General features: G+C 42.7%; 1 protein-coding gene across 1 annotated transcript in view; it reads right to left on the bottom strand.

The window, feature by feature from the left end:
* T265_06677 (hypothetical protein) overlaps positions 1-12514 on the bottom strand; it is a gene marked incomplete at both ends in the record, with an annotated part of 56445 nt that extends 43931 nt beyond the window's left edge. Inside the window, 6 exons of the mRNA XM_009172002.1 lie at positions 2594-2678; positions 4234-4344; positions 11813-11968; positions 12008-12188; positions 12227-12330; positions 12371-12514. Coding sequence (XP_009170266.1) covers positions 2594-2678; positions 4234-4344; positions 11813-11968; positions 12008-12188; positions 12227-12330; positions 12371-12514 — 781 coding nt within the window. The remainder of the gene's footprint in view (positions 1-2593; positions 2679-4233; positions 4345-11812; positions 11969-12007; positions 12189-12226; positions 12331-12370) is intronic.
* Between the last annotated feature and the right edge of the window lie 3689 nt (positions 12515-16203).

Raw genomic sequence — 16203 nt, 5'->3', positions numbered from 1 at the left:
AAATATAATATATAATAAAAAAATATATAAGATCCAGATTTCTTTTTCTCATCAATTTCAGTGACCGACTATGTTAAGAATGTTTTAACTGATACGAGATCATTAGCCCCAATGACAGAAACACCAGTGTTGACACTGATTCATCACTGTTGCACAACCGCAAAGTTTGTTCACTATACTCAAAGCTTCAAACGGAAAATAAAAGGAAAACTTGGGTGAAAAAGGAATCCGGCACCGGCCTATCGCAAGCATCGTGAGATGCCTACACCTCTAAGCGCCTAATCAGGCAATCCGAAAAGAAACTGATAGCACGAACGTCACTGACACTGATTAGCTACCAGTTCTTGCACTGTCTACAGCCAAGTGCCAAAGGGATACTATCCTTGAACAACACTTAAACTCTGATAAGAGACGGAAAAAATAATCTCTAAGTCAAATATACGAAGTATTCTAGCCAGAAGAAGGATTTTTGTATTTCTGAAAAAAAGTAACTTTGTATTGCAGAAAGCATAGCTGTCTCCACAAGCCGCTTCGTGACTCTGCGGTCGATCTTGGCTCGGGATCACCCGGTTGAGAACATCAGTGTGCTATGTCCGGTGGCTATCAAGTCCACCGATATGCGTGCGAAAATTCGATAGTAATATGCACGACAAATGCGTGCTTCATCTTGCTCTCCAGCTTTTGGGACTAAATTTACTCTGGTATCTCGGTTATTTGATCTGGATTTGATGACGTAATAATTGCCATTTAGCTGTTGCACACTTTTGGTGTTGGGCTACCATGTGACCTGAAGTAAACACGAGATACTGTCAGTTTGCCCAGGCCTAGGCTGAAGAAGTCAAGACGTCGGTGTTGGGTTCGAACCACAGACCTTCCGGTCGTTAAGTCCCTGCCTTAACCACTGATCCGTCCCAAGGGTTCAGTTCTGATGACATCAGGCTCGAAAATCAGCTGAATGAAGTAAGTGTCGAAATGATTGGTCTACGGTAAGAGAGCGATTGCACTGTGGACCAGCAGCACACCATCTTCAATGAAAATTGATGGAACTTCATAGATCTGGGAGAACGGAATATCAGCTGTTAGCCATTTTATGGATATACATCCAAGGTTGGAAAATTGTCCACCTTCACATCTGACTGAGTCAGTTCAGTAACCACTTAGTAAAATAACCTTACCCTCAATATATTAAGTTCATCATTTGTACTCATGTCCAGCATACCCTTACATCATAAAATCTCACCGCGGGGACCACAAAGTAGCGAAGTGGAACCATCTCTGCTTCGTTTGATTTCATCACAATCAACGACCTTTGAGCTGTTGCTCCAATCTCCGGAGCTTTCAGATCTTGTTGACTTCAGCAACGCATGTTTTGATGTCCTCGGTTACGAAATTTCGAAATCCCTGAGCATGGACGATCACAATACAATAGACGCTAAGAATGAGTCCATCATATCACTGGGATGGGATACCTCATCAACAGCCAGGAGAACGTCGGTCTTGCAAACGAATTGCTATACACGCCACACTTTCCATGGGAATTTGCCAATTTTTCGAACTCCTGATTGATTTTCCTACCATTCACATTTAATAACCAGGTACGGAATTCAGGTATCCTTTTCGCCGATCAATACACTGCCGATCGAATTTGAATATTTGGTACACTGGTAATCAGCCGGTCATGGTACCACACTTCTCTGTGGAGAAGTCACAATCGTTGGTAGGCTGATAGTGGAGGATGAAACTAATCCTGTGCTAAGTGAGAGGAACGACATCATATCTACTGACAGCAGAGAAATCGTGGACAATGGTACAAAAGCCAAGCTCACGTAGGAGCTCTGTTTCTTAGAAAACCTATTCCTTCAATGTGGAAATCATCTCTATCCAGGTAACGATCACACGTTTGCTCTTCCATTGGATGGTATTTAGTGGTACGTAGACCGTATTTGGGAACTACACTCATTTGCAAATCAATTTGGTTTTCACGAGAGACTCAATTGAATCTCTCGTTTATGATGAGCCCCAAGAAGGACAAAACCGGTCGTGGGTTGTCGAAGAGTTTTCAGCAACCTTGTAAGTAGACCGTATTTGCTTATATCTAGTGAGGAGAAATCAAAAATGTAGTTTTCACTATGAGATGTAGACATTTTAGATGTCATTCTTTTGGGTGAGAGGTTTTCACCCTGATGTCAAAACTGCGTAGGAAACCCTTCATCAGTTTCACAGGCAACTTGTTCAATCTCAAATGGATTCGATGAATTTTGCTATAAGAAGCCATTATCAATAGGTATAAATGCATTGTAGCACGCTTGTCAACCCAAATTTTATCAACCAACTCAAGGTGAATGGCCTCTCTTATGGTGGAACAATTAGTTGTGATTTTACCTCACTGGCTAAAGGTACATTCAGGTCAGTGAAGTACGGATTTCACAATTTCCGGTACGCGCGGAAGGTCCTTTTCTACTTATGTGCCTTTTACTTTTCAGCCTAGGAGCTCAGTAACGTAAAAACGGCGAAAGGTCGAATTGGCCTAACATCGATAGCTGTCAACTGAAAACAACGGAAAACATGCGAGTGTATCATGTAAGAAGCTTACTTCCTGGTGTTGATCCGGTCGCAGCCTTGCGTATCTCTTTCACTTGCTGTTGTATATGCTGAGCACGTTGTCCAAGACTGGCAATCTGGTGTGACAAGGAGAAGAAAGCGTTGCGGTATGAGATTTGTAATGTATATAAATTGAACGGGGCAAGATGGCTCAAGTGGTCAGAGTTGACCGAAAAGTTCGTAGACCGAAACCGACCTCTGCCTCTCGACTTTCCTTGTCTAGGATTGGGCAACCTGGTATTATCCCAACCCCCATATTTCCTTTGCGTGGCATGGGAGTTAGGCATCGAAAGGGTGCTAGAGTTGAACGTATGGCCTTGAAGCTATCTTACTTTTGAAAGGGCTGCATTTCTGAGCCACTACGTTTTGGTGGTCGTTAACAATATTCCATCAGTCAACTAGTTGATATCAGACGCTTGTCAAGCATAGGTTGTTATTTGGTTGATCGTGGTTTTTATCATTGCCGTGCGCTAAACTCTTTCAAGGGTTGATGATAGTTGCGGTCTGCCCAGAACTGAATCGATCAATTGAACTGGAACCTAACGACCTTCCCAACTACCCATCTTAGTTTGGAATTTTGTCAGGATCGCGTTGGACTTTGTATTTGCTTTGCGCAACATGGTATCAGATCAGGCGGCTTCCACTGAAGACGATAGAGTAGCAGTAAAAAGCCGCCCCGGGAAATGTCCGGAAGCATATAATTCTGTAGTCACATAAGTACCGTGTGATCTATTTTACTGCTGTGTACAATGTTATATACGTGGGGCACAAGTAGACAAGAAAAATTATCGAAATGAATGGGATACAACGACCCAATCAGTTGTCAGAGTAAAAACCGGTACTGGGCTGCCTGAAATTGACAGATATTTGTAAACGGAAAAAAATAGTTCTATTGTGCTGAGTACCTAACCACCCAAATTCTGACACCATTTTTACACCTTGTATTTAACTGAAGTAAGGGTGAGGGTCTTTTGAGTTTGACTCCACTCTCACATCAAACCACTATAACTTTAAGACAAATAATTAGGGCAACATAAATCTACTTCGGTGTCCAATATGCGAGATGACTGAAGGAAACGCGGGTTATACACTTATCCGGTGATTTTTGAACGTCAAAACTGGCAGTGCGCTGTCGAAAAGTTCTCACAGTGTCTACGGAGAATACTCCTATTATCTCTTGCCTGTGCGTCCGGTCGGGAGCATGGGATTATTGGGGAGATAAGCTCTTTTGTTGTTGAATTACTCGTATTTCTTCTAGCTATTACAATGCATTGCAATGACTATAATGCGTTTTTGTTTAATTACGACAATAGACCCTAATTTATGGTTTCAAGTTTAAGAGGACGCTAACTTCAAAAGAGACTGCCTGAAATGGCCCGAACTTTCAACATCCTGCTTGATGATGTTCCCCCCTGTAGTCCATTTCTAGACCGCATTCCGCTCAGCATAAATGAGGCACAATCAGTTAGGCTTTGCAAATTTAGCTGCCCTCAAAAACTGTCCGTTTTTAAAATACCTCAACGGCTGTGCACAGACTACTCACACATCTACTCACTAGCTTACGACTATGATCTATACTTCCATGTGCCTTCGATATGAAAAAAGTAAAGGTGCATTTACTCAAAAACTCACCAAAGTTTTCTGCTCATGAATCTGTTTTGCAACCTTCGCTTCCCGTTCTCGCTCTATCCGTAACTTTTTCGCCATTTCCAACATCATTAAGCTTGTAGGAAATGCTTCCAGCTGCAAAGAAAAGGTAATGGAAGGATCTTAGCGTTTGCTTCTATTCGATTTCAGAGTATCAAATTATGCAGACTTCAAACTTCAAGTTCAGACATCCTGGCTCGCCTGTTGGTCTTATTCCATTGGCACTCATGGGTTTGCACTTAACATGAAATCGGGCTCAGCACAAACCGTCTGTGGTGCTTTTGCTACAAAAGTCAGTATTCTGGCTAGACTTGAATGAAAAATTCAATTCAGATCTACAAATAGTGATCACGAATCTTTAGTTTGATCATCTAAGATTTGTCCTGTCACGGAATTAACAGTCACCAGTCTTATCCGGTAAGACACGAAAATTCAGCAAGACGAAGTCTAAATCTGTGTCAGAAAGACATTTGTCAGAATGGATTCATCACATGTGTTCTTCAGTTTTGTGGGACGAAACTCCTTTTGTCACAATGAGGTTGCATTTCCTTTGTTCTTGTGTTTTTTGATAATTCGCAAGGCAAGCAAGTTAATCATCATCATCATCATCATCATCATCATCATCATCATCATCATCATCATCATCATCATCATCATCATCATCATCATCATCATCAGCAATGCCAGTGTTAAACAACTGTTTCACTGAGGTGCACTCAGACTTCACTTCGCCACAAGCACCGTTGGGTAACTCTACCTCCAAACATTCAAGCCGACAATGCCGATGAGACCGAAAGCAGAGGACCCTAGCTTGAAGCATCTCGGGATATACATATTTGAGGCCGCATGCACCCCAAGCTGGAACAAAGCTCAAACTTACTGCGCGCAAACGTTTACAATCACTTTGATGCCCTTCCTTCATTTTGGAATTGTCTACTTTTCGGCATGTGCAGCATAGGACGAAGCGACTGCAATCTACGATGCGAGGTACATTCTATACGTAAAGTTCCAACCCTGGTTTTTAAAATATCACAAACGAATGCGTTGGAACAGCTACGCTTCATGAACAACGATGGCAAATACATCTTGGCTATTGAAGAAGGCTATACACCAAGGTTAGGCTCCAAAGATCTTTCTCAAGTGAACTTTTTTGGTAGAACAAAGCAAATGCTTTCATCGCCAACAGACTCAGTATAGCAAGGATACGTTGACTGACTACCTGTCCTACAGTTTCGTACTTTGATAACTTGTAGAGTAATGTGAAGACAGTTGTGACTTGGATGAGACTTTCAACTAGGGTGAAATAACTGTCTCCGAAATGTCGAATGTCATGTTGGTCCCAAGTGAGAAACGCGTCCACTAATCAGAAGAGAGGAGAGACCACAACGTGTCAAATAAAGAACAACAACAGCTGGTGCCGGATGCCTGTGATTTTTCAACTTTTAGTACATTTTTGGATGGTCGAGCCAGTTAAAAGTAAGTATTGTTGCAAAACTAAATACGGCAACAGCCGTAACTCTTGGAGTTCGTAAGATTGTTTCAATTACAGACTAAGTGGTGTCAGAATTACTGGACAACGCTACCTTTCAGCAAAGTCATTCGATAGCTAGAGACTCATTCTTACAGGACTGATCTGTCGCAGTTAAATTTAGAATTTACCAGAAAAAAGCTCAGACACACCGGCCAATCGGTTGTAGATGGTTTCAGGTCTTGTGGAGTTCACACCCACACCGTTCTCATTGGAACAGACCTTATATTCTGGCATAATAATTCCCGCGAATCCACATCAAAGGATGATGCAGTTGAATACTCAGGGTTACCCTTACTACTGCACACTGTACATCAGGCCATATGGAAACAGGCTCATTGTTAAAAGCCAATGAGTCGTTTTTAAACTAATCAGTCTTCCCAGTTTTATTTTATTATCATAAAAGGTAAAGTTTGGGAAACCAACACTAGTTTTTGGTCACTTCTAGAGTTCGAAAGCTTTAGCCGGCCGTAACAGACCATTTGAAGAATTTTCTGGCAAGTTACAAATTCTGGCAGCATCAAGGCTGACGGTTGATAAAATAAGGCAAAATAAATAAAACTCGGAAGTCAGTAAATTAGTGGAAAAAGTTAAAAATTAAATACATCTGAGGACGGATATACTACAAGAATAGTCTAATGAAATCATTCGCAGATGTAGAAACTCTAAGAGTCGGTTAGTCCGTTGAGGTTTTCAAACCACTTTAGGTCGTAGAAGATGACCCTTTACAAACCGCATTCCACGTTAATGCGATTGATAGTTTTACTATCATTAGCTTAAGATACAGGTCCGTAGTGTTACAGACTGTCCTTTTAGTCTAACCAGTCTGCAGCTTACGCAAGAGAAACGACCAAATACCGGACACGACTTACTCGATATCAGTGAAGTCATCTTTTGGAAGTTCCCAGAGTTTAGAAACCCCAGATTTTATAAGTTAACTAAATGAAGTGGACTAATGAAGCACCAGTGTAATCTAGTGCAGTGCTGCGTTAGGTAAGTCAACTTGCAGTGAGACATTTCTGAATATAGATGCGCCTCAAAGCTATTCCCTGTGGTGACACCATGGATGTCCATCGAGTCACAACACCAATAAAGTCAAAGAGTGTAATGCTGGAATTAATGCCAGAAGTGCGCCCTAAGTTTGAATAGCGCTGAATATCAACCTGTGCGGACATAAGGGCACATCAGAGCCGTTTGCATCTCGACCCTAAGGCCCAGGATAATTTTTTCAGCATTCAGTAAAAAAAATGCCTTTGGGTTGGATGCCTTCATATTCAAAATACCTTGCGTAATAGAATCTACTTCGTGAAACCGCCTCGTGAGTTCTCGTATAAAGGACCATTACGTGGTGCCTTCACCTACAACTAAAAGCCGTAGCTAGAGGATGAATCCTCTTGCGACTTGTCGCATCGTCTCAAGATTTTTCACTTGATCGAAGGTTTGAACATGAGTGGCCTGACACTTTTATTCCCCTGGCATTCACGCGGATGAAGAAATCAGTGGTATCTAACCACAGGGCTCAAAAATTGTGAGGTTTTAAATCATAGTTGCTGTTTCTTGTGTCTTCAGAAGAACTGACTAAAACGGAGTTGTTAGTTGATACATTAAATGCGTGTAAATGGAGCATTTGTACAAAAATGTTTCGGCGTGAGAAAGCAAAATGAATGAACTTTAATTAGCTTCACCCGTTTATTTCAACCGGAGCACATTCTACCTTGGACAGAGTTCAAGACGAGACAGGCTAATGTAAAAGGATAGTATAAAGGGTTTGGAAGAATAAGCCTAGATTCGTCCAGATTTTTGCGCCGAAATCAATAGATGTATCTCTTGATGTCCCAGAAGCTAACTCAAGTGTTGAATCATATTTCCTCTACTTTCATATCCCGAATGGCGACGATTTTGAAAATTAGAAAGCAGACTAGCTGGAGCCAAGGTGACGTAAAACTCCTGTGATTTTACACACTAACGGTCGAATAATTTTGCCGGCCTGTCAAACCTAAAGGCTTTGCTTGCAACCGAGACAAAGTGAGAGTATGACGGTAAAGGTATGTTTGAACGGTGTGTGAATTGGCACAGGTCGCTCTATTCAAATCCTGCGGTGCCCAAGTGCATCTTGGAAGGACAGAAGGCACCTTAATTCAGCCCCAAGTCCTCAGTCGTTGAGACTTCTACCTCTCCAGGTAGAAACGTAACCCGGTAGTAAAAAACAATAAAGAAGCGCTCACTTGTATTAGCTCGAAATCTTATCGTGTTCTTTTTAAAACAGCTAATTTCAGGCTGAAGAGGCTGTGTGCTGAAAAGATAAACACCATTTCACATCTATCTACCCTCGCACATCATAAGTGTTTCATTATGGCCATTAAGTATTTGGTTTCTGCAGGATGTAAATGCGTTGATATTTTAGTACTCCAGAACTTTGCACCCCAACATATCTTATAAAGCGCTGCCTGATCTTTCCCAAAAATGCTACGCCTTTTCCGGCCATGGCTATCTGGATCATATAACATTTTCCAAGTAAGAATTACCAAGGGATTAAACAAAGTCATAAAAACTCTGGCTTCTAAAAGACACCGATCTGCAGGGGTAAAATAACTCCATTACTGTGGCGGTGTGAAGTGTGCGCCTTGACAAATCGCTGATAGTCTTGACTTAAATGTGCAGCTTGCATTCATCTCCGTTTTTTCCTACTTTTTTGACGAATCTTTTAGCTTGTCTAACAGACGGTATAATTTTTGTGAATCCACATAAAGATCGCACTTTGAAATCCACCCATATACGCAACAAAGAGGGTTGTGTTTTTTTACTTCATGTAGATTTGTCACAATTTTTACCTTGCCCGGAAAAATAGAGCGCGAAAAAATGCCACATTAGGTCGGCTATAAGAGTTATAAGCCCAATGAAACCAAGAATTGACATAAGACGCTCGTGGTAAAGTTGACACCTAGTCCGCTTATAAAACGTTTACCTGATAAAAAAGCACCCATCCGTTCCGGAACTTTTAGATAAGGCTTCAGCTGAATGAATTTTTAGCAAAAGCTGATGCTTCATCAAGTCACCAGCCATTCTAAGACCTAAGTAACACATTTGAACTTCATTCATATTATAATTTCATCATTTTGTTCCGTCTAAAGTCTTAAGTATGTTTGACAGACAAGCGTTTTATAAGACATGTGGCCTCACTTGCTAAGTAAAGCTTATTTATTGTCACAGGCATCACCATTTTGCCAAATTAAATTAACTTTAGTGGGGAGTAGTTAATGAAAAGTTACTTGCGGTTGAGCGCAGTGATTCCGTTATCCCCTTTTCTAATGGGTGTCATTAAAGCTAAAGTCCGGTAATTTGGGGTATTGCCTTATCAAAAAACCGGTCATATAGGCCAGTCATGGTTCGACTTAGCATATAAACAAGCAGCCATGCAGTAGCTGAATTGGTTTTATCGTGGCCAGCCGATATATTGGCTTCTGAGTATTCTGGCCCGCAAGGAGTTCCTTTATGTTATCAAAATATCCGGCACTTCTGACAATTCAGAGCTTGATTGCGGTAAACAATGCTTCCTTAACCTTTATTTAAGTTTGCTTTGAAGTTTTAGGTGGTTGCTTGATAGCACCAAGTTTACACGCAGAAGCTGAGTCTCCTCTTCTCTTACGGTTGAATCATACGTAATTAGATGGGGCCACTGAAAATACCAGTTGCAATCCAATGACAGGTACTCCATGTGGTGGAAAGTTTGCTGAATCCTGGAATCTGTACGCTTTCCAATTATAGCGTGATATTTTCGATGCGTGTGCCAAACCGTGTCGTCTGTGGCAGCGAAGAGGCAATCTTCCTAAACCCCAAAAGACATGTGTATCATACTAAAGATTGGGGAATATGAAAACTGGAACATTTTCACGCCTTCAACAAATGTTTTCCTAGAACCATAGTTTATGTGTGCCAGCGAGACCAAAAAGAAACATTTAGAAAGCAAGTATTTGGTTGAGAGCTTTACGCCATTTAGCCTACCTTAGAAGCAATAAACCTTCCCCTATCTTATCCAACTTTTCCCAGCTCTGGGTAAGGTTCTTCAGCTTAGCAAAAATCTCATTATTTTTTCAGTAAATGAGTTTCATCCAAAGCTCCGGAAAAGTATTGAAGGAAATTCTTTATTATTTAAAATTCACAGCTCACTGGGTGTAAATTTGAAGCAAACAACATAGGTCATCATCCCATCTTTGCCAGTTCCCATGTGACATAAGTTACTGGTAGAGGTCTCCGACTGTAGACGCATCTGCGTGACTGCCGCTACTCTGACATCTCAAGTTTAAATTAGCTAACGTCTTCACAAAAACACTCTATTGTTTGGTCTACCTTTAATTATTTACGGCATTTTTGTTGGCGGTGTTTAATTATGAAATGGGTGGTAGCAAGTATCTGACAGATCATCCTTTGTTACTTGCCCGTTTGCTCTGGGTGATGTGTGTAAACTACACGCGAGGGTCACGACGCTTAATTCGGACCCGCATGACTTTTGTGTGATCAACTACCCAATCACCATTGGTTGTACTGGATTAACGCTGTTACTTTTGGAGGCCGGCTATATGATTTATTGGCGGGACAAAAAGCATGACTGTTTGTAGTCTATCTTATGCTCACGGCTGCTACCGGAAAGTGGTTCATTTGCCTCATCTGTTAGAAGTTTATTAGGATGGCTCCTAGCGCAACGGTTTCACGTGATATTCCACCGTTTCACTTTCTCCACCCTCTCATTCTCTTTGTCAAAATGTAGTCTCTTGACCATCCAAAGTAAACTGACGAGACAATAATGGCTGTCGCAGCCGTTCTGTGTACTCTTCCTCATAATTGGCTTTCGTATTCCAGAGAAAACAATCCTGTTATAGGAAGTAGGATCTGCACTTTGTGGTGACTACCAAACGCTGCTTAATGCTTCGTATCCGTGAGCCGCCTATACCTTAACATTTCACCAGATGTACATCCATATCAACATCACATATTGTTTGGTCCATAACGTCGGCTCTCATCCACCCTCAAGATTCCGCTGGCGTTCGCACACCCTTTCAGTTAGTTTGTCCGTGGGCAAGATGTTTCAGTGGTTAGAGTGCGAATTTACTGACCGGAAGTTTCGTGATTTGAACTCGACCTCTGCCTCTCGACCTCTGCCTCTCGACCTTCCCTGTCTAGGCTTGGGCAAGTTGGCAGCATCCTAGCCCTTGTGATTCCGTATGGTGACGTGGAATTTGAGCACCGAAAGGGTGCTACAACTGGATTTATTTTGCCCGCGGTATCTTAGTTGATACTGCCATAAATGACCTTTTTTACTAATTTTACGTGACCCTGAGTTGCGTCCTCAGTGTATTGAAGTTGGTGCTTCCTGGTCTTTAGGATAGCAATCCGAAAGTTTGGTCGCAGCTGTGCCGATATATCCAGCAGGCCTAATCGTGGCAGTGCCGATAACCTCACTAAACGGGCCTACCGGTCCAGATGGTATCCTATTGCACCCATAGCAACGTGTCTTTGTGCGAACAAAATACCTGAAACAATATATTTCACGTCGGAGTGCGCATCATCAGCTCCCAACTAGGATCCGATTGGACATCATACATGTAGGTCTAGTGAGACGAATGTGCATGGTACGATGAGATAAGACGGTTTTAATGACTCCTATGGCTACCCACTGAGCCAGGTAAGATTTAGCTCATCTGCAGAGGATTCCACACAGCACATCACGAAAAATTTCGTTACTCTAAAAAGTAGCACCTTGGATAGTTGCTGAGAAAAAGGTCTTCAACTAGGGTACTACATCGTCTGTTGATTGGCTTTTCGGCAGGCTTGGAAAATTCTTAGCCGCCGGTGTCGCCGACTGATCAAGAATAAATAATTTCTTTGTAATCTTGTCCGAATACCAAACATGGTTTTGAAATCAGGAAGATGAACCTAGGGTAGAATGAATCGTAAGTTCCACTGAAACCAGTGGCCTAGCATTTGAGACTGGTCGGTCTACATAACTCATTAGAATGCAACATGGTGTCCACAACTCACTTTTTTCTTCATACGATCGACCCGCTTGTGCAACTGGTCCTTTTCATCCTGCATCGCCGAAATGTCTTTCTTCACTTCTGATGTGGTGAGTCCGCCATATTTTAGGGATTCCAACTTCCGGTGGGCGTCCTTAAATGAAGCCACTAATGAATCATACTGTCGTTCTCATATGCTTTTAGTAACTGTTGTGTTTACCTGCTGATACAAACAACTGATTTCTTCATCTTGCATGAAAACTTCAGGTATTTGCACTTTAACTAGAAATCTGGCTAGATAAGCACGGGTTTTTAATTCGGGAATGCGTTGTAGTAGCCACTCTAATATAGGATAGATCACAGCTTTATCTCCTGTAACCAATCCTTTGCGGAATTCACTCCTAGTTTGATTATCATGGCTGTTAAGCTAGTAACCCACATTTCCGTCTGATCCGTAGGACACTTGTAGCGATACACACGCAGAGCTTCATAAATCCGAATAGCCGTTTGAGCAGATGACTCTTCTCGTATATCCATCTTTTGCTGAAATGCACTGGATAGAGGGAAGTGCCTGAGGACATACCTTGGGATCTATTTCCGCTATTACGTCATTTATCAGCTGAAGTAGTTGCAGGGGTTCTAACGCGTCAAAACTTATAAGATTGAGATTTTTCCTAAATGGCTCCGCATTAAGCTTCTGCGTAATGAAGCGAATAGTTTCCCCCATGTTGCGATGCGTTGTTATGGTGATGACTTTTCAAAAGGGTTCTGCATGATTGACCTAGAGAGTTCAAGTTCAATTAAATTCAGTGACCACAAAAACGAAGAGATGTTCACTACTGAGAAATAATCCAAGTTGCGCAATGAAAGACCCATCGAATAAAGTCGCACCAGGCATGGAATGGAATGTTGTTAGCGGGGTGACTATACGGCAGTGGAATGAACGACAGAATGTAGGGAAAAAGGTCCGAATGGCCTCACACCAGCCCCTGAAATATCCCAAGACACACGTATCTTTGCAAAGGGATTTATTGTTGGCCAAAATAGACACGCTTTATCAAGGTCAACGCAATTTTATCCTTGGTGTACATCCTTTTTCTGTCCTTCCGGCGATCAACCCTCCGCCTACGCTTCACTCCCGGTAGGTCAATGACTGAGGCCAGAACGAAATTAACCTCACTGAGGCCATGCCGTCCATGTTGCACTAAGCACTACGAGGAACTAATTTATTCCGACTTGATCATCCACTGCCCTCCGTGACATCGGTCTGTTCGAGTGAGCAAAATTCCAACGTCACTTGGCACCGTCGGTTCGAATTAACATAACCGTCCGTTGACGAGGCAAACCGTGATTTATTTAATGCCGGAAGTGTTTTTAGTGAATATTATTACAACAGTTAGCTGGGTCCGATTGTGTGCTGCAGTGCTATGCTGCTGATAGCTGCCTATTAAGGCAAGCGGAAGTTCAGGGTCTGCAAACACTAAATCACATAATAACAATTTTCACCAATATTGCGGAGACGCAGGAAGTTGCAAAAGTTAACGGTGGACTGTGGATAGTGCGTGCATAATTTTTAAAGCTGTTCACACTCAGCCAGGCAACTCCGTCATTACTAGATCTGTTTTACTCTCCAAAGGTGGCGAAGTCAGGGAATATCTTCACGTATATTCTCTACAACCCTCTTGTTTACCACTCCCACGCTAAGTTGGATGCATTTTTCAAGGAAAAATTGTGACTTACCGGTGCAACAACGCGCATCTTTCAATCACGCCTACCCTCAATCAAGCGCACTTGCTCAGGAGATATTAGGACTTTTCCAGACGCTTTGCGCGTACTTTATGCGCCTTCCGCTGACAACCCCTACTGTCAACAATCGTTCGTTTGACCTACAACAGCAGTAACCTTTCGAGCAGATTAATAAGGCGGTCGGAAACCTTTTCCTGATTTCCGTGACCATGTGACTACGCGTTTAATGTCGAACGTATCCGCGGGACTAAGCATGTTAGCCTAACCCATTGACCAATAACTATCCTCCCACAATCCTAAAGGTGCACTTTTAGCCTCGTTTCCCAGGAAGATTAGGTGTGTTTGGCGATAGATGTCGTCTTACTTACCAGGTGCAAGAAAACATACGATTCATGGAGGGTCTGCGTGCCTTTTACCGTGGCGACAATCAGTCAGGCAGGAAAATTATAATTATGATACCTTCGGATATAGCCCGAGCGTAAACATTGACATGACGTGGAGATCACGGCACTGTCAGTCAATGAACGGATGTTTCTGTTCAGCACGAAAACCGAAGCTTAGAGAGCGTATGCTAGTTTGCAACTCCTAAATCTTGCTGTCGGTTGCTCGGCAACAAACATTAAGTGTCTAGCACCCATGCGTCGATATAACTGTCAAGAAATCATGTACGGCACTGAACACGAGCGGGGTTGACATTGAAGGAGCTTATTCACAAGTCAATGGTGGGAATGGTCTTACTTGGTGTTGTTAGAAATCAGCGCTTTGAATCAAAGGCCGTAACCCTCTTGCAAAATTGATTACCAGTACCTTAGTAGCAAGGAATGAACGAGTGGATTTTATATGCTGGTTTGATGTGTTTTAAAAATGAATTTTGGAATTCTTTGTTGCCCGCAACCCTCGAATGGTAACGGCTTGAACCAACTTCAATAAAGCGTATTACCTGCAACCAAGAAAATACATTTTAACAGTGTCTCGTCCACCGCATTTCAGTCTTACCGGCCTATGCATGACTCAAGCCGCGTCGGATAATGCTCATTATTTATGTGGCTGTCCTGCTTTCGTGCACTGTTGGCTACACAACCGACGCCCGCTTTGTCTATATTCTGATTGTATCACTATGGCCAAAGCTGACGGTATGCCACTCACCATTTGGGGGACAAACATTGTTATCCTTACGTTCCCACTCACCCCCTGCTCAAAATGCTTTGAGTTTTTTCAGGCAATTTGGTCATATGCTTGTGAGAGATAAAACATGGCATGTCACTGTTAGCGAAGCGGCTATATGCCAGCCGAATCCTAATATTCTTGGCTTCCTGTAGCAGCGCTTCACCCGGTTCACAAAAGTATCTGCGCGGCACTAACTCATCGGTGTTTATCATCGCAACATTTCTCCCAAGGACGACTCCTCAACGTACCAAGTATTACCACTGGTATTAACGACAACAAACTGCTTGAAACGATTTGCATTTCACTTCAATATTTGTCCGTTAAGGCTATGATATGTCAGTGTGACTCCAGGGTCGTGGCAACACGCCGGCCCGACACTGTAGTAGCATAGCCGGGTGGGGTCGTCTAAAGAGAATGACGGCATTGGTTCACTTGGAAATAAGGCGCAGTCTACGTCACGTGATTCGAAAGGATGTTCAAGTACCAGTGTACGGGCAAATGAATTTCAATTTACCACAGCCACTTCATTGCAAACTTGGGAAAGGCAGCTACCTAACGAAAAATGCTGAACCTGCTCTTCAGGGCCCGGTCAAGTTTTACTTTGAGGCATGCTTTTGTGAATGACAGAGTGGTAGAAGAATGGTTGAGTTTACATACCATATCAGCAACTAGGTGAGCTAGCTGTGTATGAAAGCGCCTGCAAGATTTCGCATGCCGGACAAGTCTCATCAATATGATAAGATCCCTGGTGTGGTAATAGGCTTCACAGTCTCTAACGATCAGCGGACCAGAGAGACCACATGGGACATGCTCTGTTGGTGCGAATCGTCATCTAATTTTAGGGCATTTTCCATCTAACACCGGTGACTAGCGAAAGAATAGCGATGTTATGGTATTCGTCGATGAAATGCTGGTTATGTACTTGCGTGTCTCTATCTACTTCAGTTTTCAAGCATGTGCAACAGTCGCCCGTGAAGTAAATATCGATATCATGTCAGTGGCCTCCAGAGTGGATAAATGGTTGCTCTTGCCTTAGCGACTGTTTCATTAGCCACCTTTAATGGATGAGAAACCGACACAAACAATGCACGTATGAGTGGCTGACTTGCCATGGGGGCAAAATCGATCTTTGCCAAAGATGGGAGCACACAAGACAGCTACATGGACCGACAAATAGCACACCCGCAAATCCCAGACGTCTAAAAGCCTTATAGGATTTGCACCAAAAATAGACTCTTGTTAACAACGGGCTTTATGCTGTACCGCTGTGATCAATACTGCACCATATATGTGTACGGCTTGGCGTGCCTATGAGCCTGATTGGTCGCGTATGTCCTCATGCGGTAAACCGCACGAATTACATGGCTGTCTCTCCTGAATTTCTCATCGGTCATAGCGGTAGTTAGCGTACTCTTCGCGCTCATGCAAGGGCCCCCTGGCGTGCCAGAAAACCTCCTAGGTTATCAGCGTGGCGTACACGTTTGTCCAAACCTTGGTGTACAT

Source organism: Opisthorchis viverrini (assembly GCF_000715545.1).
Source record: "Opisthorchis viverrini unplaced genomic scaffold opera_v5_141, whole genome shotgun sequence".
NCBI lineage: Eukaryota > Metazoa > Platyhelminthes > Trematoda > Opisthorchiida > Opisthorchiidae > Opisthorchis > Opisthorchis viverrini.
This window is presented reverse-complemented; position numbering and strand designations above follow the sequence as displayed.